This window comes from Idiotropiscis lumnitzeri, chromosome 21 (genome assembly GCF_059441095.1).
Source record: "Idiotropiscis lumnitzeri isolate Australia: NSW breed Sydney's pygmy pipehorse chromosome 21, RoL_Ilum_1.0, whole genome shotgun sequence".
In the NCBI taxonomy this organism is placed as follows: Eukaryota; Metazoa; Chordata; class Actinopteri; order Syngnathiformes; family Syngnathidae; genus Idiotropiscis; species Idiotropiscis lumnitzeri.
In genome coordinates this window covers 153,491-162,059 of record NC_142411.1, presented here as the reverse complement: position 1 = coordinate 162,059, position 8,569 = coordinate 153,491, and the positions used below count along the sequence as shown (strand labels likewise).

Here is an 8,569-nt window from a genome sequence, read left to right as displayed (position 1 = left end):
AAAAGTTAGAGAAAAAAATGAAATAAGTATTACTAAGGCGGAACACGAAACGGAAGTGGCGATGCTCCGCGCTTCCGGTGTAAGCACAACATCCAAAATGTCCGACGTCGTATCTTCCCTCGTTTCATACCGCAGCGATTCCGATTCGGATAATGAGTCACAATCTCGTACCAGCCCCGAAAATTCGGTCGCTGCGGATCCGGACGCAACAGCACACCTTAAACCTTTACAGTCCGCTCCGACAATGGCTTTAGCGGTTCTTAATTCCGCTCCCGAAGTTGCTGTCAAGGTAAGCGAGTGATGCTACTTAGCTACCGGTGGCTAATTGGAAGCAAGAATGTTGCTCAGTATTTGTTGCAGTCATTTATATTTAGACGCTATCCCACGCAAGCCTTTCAAATATAAATCTAAATGTTATTGTGATCGGTCATAGCGGAACGAAAAGTTGCAAGATTGTAAAGCACATTCGCCTAATGGCACTGTCAGAGAATACATTTTTACCCCCCAAAAATCATATTGTCGAATGTTATCAAATTGACAATGACTTAATTCAAAGCGAGTATTGCTTTTGTTTTCTTTCCCGAGTATTCTAAGCAATACTTTGCTATTTTTCTTAATTCTCTCTTTACACTTGACATATTTTTATTTTGGAAAAAATAGGCTTTTTCTAAAAAAAAAAAAAGTGTAGAAACATAGTCGTTAACATTTTAAATGTGGCCTTTGGAAACTATTTGCAGCGTGAGCCCACATACCTCAGGTCAAAAGTTTCAACAAATGGAAAAATCACTGCTTCTGCAACATCTGAATGGCGACCATATCACGGCAATGCTCTGCACCTTTGACTTTGCGATCGGCTTCCACCGGGCACCTTTCTTGTCGTATGTAAAACATTGTGAAAATGTTTCTGCTCATGTTGTCTGTTTCTAAATTGTTGCCCGACTGGTCAGCAAAGTTGCAACCTAATCCCCAAATTGGCAACACTGACTTCATTTTTGTAAACTCACTCCTCTATGTTTGCAGCAATGTTTTTCATGTGCACTTTAAACATCAGAAGCTGCTTGCAAAAATATAAAAATTGCAACAAATGATCTAAATAGTGTACAAGTTGACAATCTTTTTACTGATTCTGTGCCTCCTTGTTCAGGAATCTGTTGAGACCGGCGTGCATCTTGACCCTTCCGTCAAAGAAGTCGCGTATAACCCCAGATATGAGACCATGTTTGCGCCAGAGGTAAGTGGTTAGTTACAGAGGCTTCTGATTATCAAATTGATTTTCTATGGTGCACTCTACTGGATTTGTATGCCGTAACACCGTTAATCAATAATCCATAAAATGTTTCATCCCGACTCATAAATGAGCCCGCAGGATGGACCTTTCCCCTATTTGACAATTCATGCGTTCTTCCCTCCTAGTTTGGACCAGAAAACCCGTTCAAAACCCAACAGATGGCCGCTCCAAGGAACATGTTATCGGGTTACGCCGAACCCGCTCACGTCAACGACTTTATGTTCGAACAACAGAGGAGAACCTTTTCGTCGCTTGGTAGAATCTCTGTCACGAACCATGATTTGGAAACATTTTGCTTCTGTTTCTTGTGTTTAACTTTCCTCACATTTCACAAAAGGCTATGCCTTGGATCCATCTGTGGACACAAACCAAGTCACCGGCAGTAGTTACATCGGCGCGGTGGACGAGGCTGAGAAAAATCAAGGTAGGCCAGTGTCACCTGGACTTGCGAGTGTCCCAACTTGTGAGATTTTCAAGTAAACCGACTATTTGTGTCTTTTTCAAATCTTTTTATTGTCCTGCAGGGTTAACCGTGTTTGAGAGTGCATACAAGAAGCCAGACAAAAGGAAAAAGGTCAAAGGCGGCGACGCCGGAGATATCGACAACTACCTGGGACCGTGGGCCAAATACGTCGATGAGAAATCGGTGGCCAAACCTACTGAGGTAATGTACTTGTTCCGGGTTTCGTTCTCTATTTATTTTGCGTAATTATTATTTTCATTTATTTCTTTTTTATGAAGAACGGCGTGATTATGAATCCGATATGGTTGTCGTCATGTTACAGGAGGAGAAGAAAGAGCTGGATGAGATCACTGCCAAAAGGCAAAAACGGGGGAGGAAGGAAGACGAAGCTCCGGCAGAAGAGAAGACCATTCTTCATGGTATTTTCTTTTGAAATTTGAGATATTGTAACAAACACGCTTCCATACAATTGTTCACCATGTGTTGTAACAGTTGCTCTATTGACAACAAAACTCCCCAAAATAGTACAATATGAACCTTTTCACGTTTTTATTTTATTTTTGTTCCTCTCCTCTTCCCATCAGTTAAAGACATGTTCGACTACCAGGGCAGGTCGTATCTGCACATCCCTCAGGACGTGGGCGTCAACTTGCGGTCTACCGAAGCACCAGACAAGTGTTACCTGCCCAAAAAGCAAATTCACGTTTGGTCCGGGCACACGAAGGTTAGTAGCGGAACTGATCGGCGTGGCGTGCAAACGAAGCTTCGTTAGCCTAAACGTAGTTGGCGGCCATTGGAGAAAACATCAAATACCGCTCGACTCTTTTGGGATTTTGCCGCTTTCTCATATCGACACGCGTGGGTTTATTCCAAATGTCTTTCAGGGTGTCAGCGCCATCCGATTGTTTCCACTTTCGGGTCATCTCCTGCTTTCCAGCTCCATGGATTGTAAGATTAAGGTAATAAGCAAAACTCGATATAAGACAAATCACTTACCTACATATTTTGAATTTCTCGCCATCTATCCACAGTTGTGGGAGGTTTACAATGAGAGGAGGTGTATACGGACCTTTATTGGTAAGTAAACTACATAATAAATGCAAATCGGCGGCCATATTATGATCATTTTCCTCTTGAGTTTGGTGCATTGACTCATTCATGTCCGTAAATGTTTATAATCGTCAATGTTACCCGCCACATATTGGTCAATGCGAAGACTTGGAGGAGGGTCTTGTCCAGCTTTTCTGTGAAATTTAAACTTGTATGTAATGACTAACGGATCCCTGGAGATCATTTTGGATTTGAGATCAGCACAGCTTTTGCGTAGAAGATAAAGATTAGAGGTTGAATCTCTCATCAATAATGAAGGAGAGAAATGCTCAGACCGAATTTTGGGCGAGTTTAGGCACCTCCCACTCACTCGGAGTGCGTAGATGTCTGGTATGAACTGAGTGTGTGTCGGCATCGTGAGAAAATGATGCCAGAATTCATATAAGAAAAGTCAGTGACGGTCGACTCGAGCAATGTGGCGTGTCCGAGTCGCTCACGGTGCGTTTGGTTGTTGCATTGCTTTGGCACGAGAGCACGCAAGAGTGTAAATGAAATGTTATTTTTCTTCTGTGTGTTTGTTTTCCCAGAAGGAAAGGGGCGTGTGTGGGGTGGGTTTCATGCATTGGGCTCACTTTCAACAACCTTGTGGAGAGATCAGGTCACGATGGTGACTCTTTTTTCTGCCCACTTCTGCTTGTCAGCTCTTTCGCCAACTGATATACATTATTTAGTAGCCCGGAGATGACGTGACTCGCATCCTCGAGAGAATGCAGAGCGGAATGATTTTTTTCTTTTTTATTTCCCTTCCTTTTGTTATTTGACTATTATATGTAACCGTCATTGGAAAGCTGCGTTTTGTTGCTAACTTATTGTGTCGTGCACTTCAAATACAACATAACATGTCGTAAGGTTAGTGTGTCAGTTATATGCACCCGGTTGCATTTTGTCCGTCTGAAACGAATTGACTTGACTTGAGGTGAGATCTTCATTTTTTTTCCCATGCGGACAAAACACTCGATTGAATGGGCCACGGTGCTGTTTAAACCGTTGGCGCAAATGCACTTTGTGTGATTTTGCTGGACTTATCACTTAAATGTGAACTTAGAAGTGATATTTCACGCCTCGTAGTCAACCGCACGTTGTTTTTCAGCACCTGAATCGTATAAATGCCCCTATTAGGCAACGGTCGTAAGCGGAGGCGTCGCTGAGTGTGTCGTCGTACGTCTGCTCTCTGTAGTTTTTATGTCACGTGTGCACGTGAGAAATTGTTCCGCGGCAGCCGTGTTGTCGCGCAGCGAGAAAAAGCTCATCTCAAGACCAAATCCCGCTTTTCTGTCCCACAGCTCGCCCGCTTCAACAGTTGGTCTCATTAGCCCAGATTTGACATTCCTCTTCTAAATGTGATATCAAAGGCAGGCGGTTGGGGAGACGCCGTAATGAGACAAGGGGGAGGGGCGCTTTACTCCCAGCGTTTTTCTTTTTTTGCACTTGTTTGATTTTTGTATTCATTCATTTTTTCTCTTTCTAGGCCACAGCAAAGCGGTGCGAGACATTTGCTTCAACAACAGCGGCAATCGCTTCCTTAGCGCCGCCTACGACCGCTACATCAAACTCTGGGACTCTGAGACCGGTATGCGAGTGGAACTCTTCAACTAAACATATACTGGACCCTCTGGAGTCGAATGGGCCCAAAAGTGGTCCAATTTCTACACTTGCTAATATTTTAATGGCAAAATGATTCACTTTTCTTTGTTTGCAAGCGGAAAAATGGTTTCTGACTTGAAACAAAAAAGGGCTGACACTGATTGAGTTTCACTAGAATGGAAAATAGAGCTTAAAAACAAATTCCACGTCTTAAAAATTTAAATGAAAGCTTAAAAAATGCTGGCCCCCCTATTGTTTGCTCCGGTATATTGGTTTTCCACAATTGTTCTATTTGCACCTCCTAGTTTTCATTTCAAATAGGGACAGCAGCGTTTCTTATAAAGGTAACAAAAAATTAATTTCTAAATTAAAATGAGGTCCCTGAAGATTTCGATTGAGCTATTATTGTCCGTCAGATTAAAAAAAATAATAAAATTATAATAATTTGCGGGTATTTGTCAAAATGCTGAATATCGCCCTGGCCAATAATCGGTCTCATGTTAATGTTAATAAATATGTAGTTGAGCTCAATCTAGAATCGAATCAATACATGTCGTACGTTATTGTGGTAGTGTAAGTCTTCTTTGTGTCATGACTGTATTTTATGTACTGCCCCTAGTGGCCAGGTTGTGCACACCGAAAGAAGTCGCAATGAACTAAGCTTTACGTACAAACTGTTTAGTTCTTTACATTCTATTGAACGTTTTGTCGAATGTTGTACACAGAAATTATTTATAGTGCGGGATGGCGATTTGGTCTCCAGCAGAGGGCAGAAAAGAGTTACGCACCCTTGTTGGTGCAAGCAGGACCTCATCATAACGCCACATCATCCCCGTTCCAGCTGAGATGTCGATTTTGAGCCGTCAATCTCACAACTCTGCTTTGCGCTCTTCTGCCCTCCGTAGGCCAGTGCATCGCCCGATTCACCAACAGGAAGGTGCCCTATTGCGTCAAGTTCAACCCTGACGAAGAAAAACAGAATCTTTTGGTGGCTGGCATGTCAGATAAGAAGATCGTCCAGGTAGAGGGCCCCCCAAACCGCCGCCTCCGTCTCACCGAGCACGCGACAACGCTTCTCCTTGTGACCTTGTTCCCAAAGCAGCGTGAAAGACACTCCCGTCCCGTCCCGTCCCGTCCTGCGGCGCGGCTCTGTGTTTAATCATGTGTGCCTTGCGTGACAGCGAGTGAGCTCGAATCACATCGCTCGTAGTGTCGTGTAACACACAACTGACATAAATCCAAACGTATAAGGAACATCCATTCACAGCTGCAACTTGTTATGAGAGTATATCTCGAGATTTTTTTTCTTCATTTCACTATTTGCACATGGGCGTTCTCACATTTTTCCGAGTGAGAGGATTAAAGACGCGATTAAAAAAACCAAATCCAGACACATAAACCACCCTTGAATTTTGTCGTCCGCAATAGAAATGCACGCTCAATCGGATTCGGGTCAGGTGAATGTCTTGGCCATTGCTTAACATTCCACTCGTTATTTTTGTCAAAAGCAAACAATGCCGATGATGTGTTGTAATTGAAGCAACGGCGGCGTTCATTTCATGCGCTTTCCTTGCCAGTGGGACATCAGGACCGGCGAGGTGGTTCAGGAGTACGACCGTCATCTGGGCGCCGTCAACACCATCACGTTCGTGGATGAGAACCGGCGCTTTGTCAGTACGTCGGACGACAAGAGTCTTCGAGTTTGGGAGTGGTGAGTAAATACGACGCAATTTTGTTTGCCGTCTTCTTAAATTGCCCAACAATCTTCTTCAAATGTTTTGCTGCAATCAGCTTGCGTGTGTGTGTGTGTGCGTTTCTGTTCAATCTGACTTCATCCACTCCAAAGCCTGAGCAAAGATGAATCGGTAAAAAAGAGAACTATTTTCTCACAGGCGCAGACTATTGTGGCTTGATTAGGGCAGCCTGGGAGCGAAGCGAGCGATCGCTATGCCTCGGCTGGCTTTACTGTCCTCTTTTCCCACAGATGCCACCTGGCTCTCGGCTTTTCTTTTCCTCCCTCCGCTCTCTTGCCCGCTTTGTGAAATGGGCTCCGTGACAGCATCAGAAGTGTCGCACGTCACTTGCTCGAGAGGCTGCCAATGCACTGATAAGATGAACCAAAACAAAACGACGAGTGCTCATCACTCTCTCGCCGCGCGAGTGAAATCCCCTTTTCGTGTACCACGTCAAAGTTGGAGCAAAACATGGACCGAGCAGAAGCGTGGACACCCCTCATGTTTTTTGTCTTTTTATGGGACAACACTTGCACTTTACAACAGTGTAAAGTAGTCAATGTTCAGCTTGTATATTTTCTCGGCCTTCAAAATAACTCAACGTGCGGCCGTTAATGTCGAAACCGGGCCCACAAAGGGGAAGGGAAAACGGTCTGGTATGAATTAGGAGCAGGTGTGTGAAATGTGGCTTCATCACGCTCATACCAGCCATTTGAAGTTCAGTGTGGCACCTCCTGGGAAAGAAAAAAAAAAAGAACCCTCCGCTTCTGAGAAAGAAGGTCAAGGCTTTTGGACTCAAAGAACAGCGAATGGTCCCGATGGGCGATTGTCAAATGAGTTCACTCGACGAGCTTTCCGATGGGAAACGGCACGGACTGTTAATACTCGAGCTTTTCGCGTGCCGGCGGAAGGCTGTTCCAGATGTTTCTCATCTCAAGGACACACACACACACACACACAACCTCAATGTGCACACTTTGCATGAAATGTTGCTCTCACAGTCGCTCACATTAACATCCGCTTTGCAGCTGATCAGTGAGACAGAAACAGGAAATTTGATGACGGTGTCGTGAACAAAGAAACGTCAAGATTTTGCCTTCAAAAGAACTGCCCGCATGGTCCCGAACTCTTTGTTTATTTTACTATCGAGATGCTACCTCTCCGCCAATCTCGGGCCTGACTCGGGTTTTCTTTTTCGCGGCTCTTGGATTCAAGTCAAGTGGAGTGAACTTTGGCTTTTATTTTCAGGGACATCCCCGTGGACTTCAAGTACATCGCCGAGCCCAGCATGCATTCCATGCCGGCCGTGACGCTCTCTCCCAACGGTGAGTCCAACAAGCCGAGCCGGCGGCACCCGGGCCTCCCGGGGAGGGGGGGGGGCGCAAAACAATTTCCAAAGGCCTCCGAAGTGCATCTTGTATTTTTAGTGGGCTGCGTTTGTGAGCGAGGCCACACGGAGCCAAGCGGGATTGCGTGAAAGCCGCTTGATAGACGGCAATCAGCCGTGTGAAACCAAATGAAATCCCTGATTTACTCTCCCCGGCATGTCTTCTTCTGTTTATACAGTGAACCCCGACACAGTTGTGCTTTGGTATTTGCTAGTTTACTTTTTTTTTTAGAGCCTAACCGTTTTTTTGCCAAACTAAACTATTTGCTGTTTTTGTGTAATTTTGGCGCCAATGAAGTAGGTTTAGCGGCAATGCTATCTTTTAAAAAGCTGGGGAACATATTTCTGGAATATTCTGAAAGTCCGGCTCTGTAGAATGTTCTCAGAAATTCGTCTCTTCCTGACCTCCTTGGAGCTGTTGTATTGGGCCCAACATTTTTTGTCCTCCGCAGTCCTTTTGAATTATGCATGTGATCTCAGTAGGTGTCCACTCAAGTTTCCACTTTGACCAAAATGGCCTCAGAGCCTCACCCTGACTGGCGACCGCAAAAGAGGCTGATGACACAAACGCTACGTGTCTTGTGAATAATTCAATGTTGTCTACGTCTGAGTGGTTTGTCACACCGGCAAAATAATCCCAGACAAACGCAGCAACAAAACTGCGGCCGATGCAAACTGGAGTTGTCTGTGAATGATTAAATTTTTTTTTGTTTTGTTTTGTTTTTTCAACCCCAAGGCAAGTGGCTTGCGTGCCAGTCCATGGACAATCAGATTCTAATCTTTGGCGCCCAAAACCGCTTCCGTCTGAACAAGAAGAAGATCTTCAAGGGCCACATGGTTGCCGGCTACGCCTGCCAGGTGGATTTCTCCCCGGACATGAGGTGAGTGAAAGCAACAATTGCAATTGAGACGAGCCGTCGGATCAGAGAGAGAAATTTTGTTTTTTTTAATCATCTGAAAGCCTTTTAGTTCGTGAAGACTTTTGATAATCTACCATTTCCTTA

The 8,569-nt window shown here is 44.6% G+C and overlaps 1 protein-coding gene across 2 annotated transcripts in view; it reads left to right on the top strand.

The window, feature by feature from the left end:
• cdc40 (cell division cycle 40 homolog (S. cerevisiae)) overlaps positions 1–8,569 on the top strand; it is a 29,193-nt gene that overhangs the window by 20,017 nt on the left and 607 nt on the right. Inside the window, exons 1-14 of one of the 2 annotated variants that reach the window (XM_088286230.1) lie at positions 46–289; positions 1,145–1,231; positions 1,414–1,543; positions 1,626–1,712; positions 1,813–1,952; positions 2,074–2,170; positions 2,336–2,475; positions 2,636–2,710; positions 2,783–2,828; positions 4,330–4,431; positions 5,351–5,466; positions 6,023–6,156; positions 7,427–7,503; positions 8,302–8,446. In XM_088286230.1, coding sequence (XP_088142356.1) covers positions 62–289; positions 1,145–1,231; positions 1,414–1,543; positions 1,626–1,712; positions 1,813–1,952; positions 2,074–2,170; positions 2,336–2,475; positions 2,636–2,710; positions 2,783–2,828; positions 4,330–4,431; positions 5,351–5,466; positions 6,023–6,156; positions 7,427–7,503; positions 8,302–8,446 — 1,604 coding nt within the window. In that variant the 5' untranslated portion in view covers positions 46–61. Of the gene's footprint in view, positions 1–45; positions 290–1,144; positions 1,232–1,413; positions 1,544–1,625; positions 1,713–1,812; positions 1,953–2,073; positions 2,171–2,335; positions 2,476–2,635; positions 2,711–2,782; positions 2,829–4,329; positions 4,432–5,350; positions 5,467–6,022; positions 6,157–7,426; positions 7,504–8,301; positions 8,447–8,569 lie in introns of those variants that run through there. The other variant, XM_088286228.1, reaches the window with a different exon arrangement.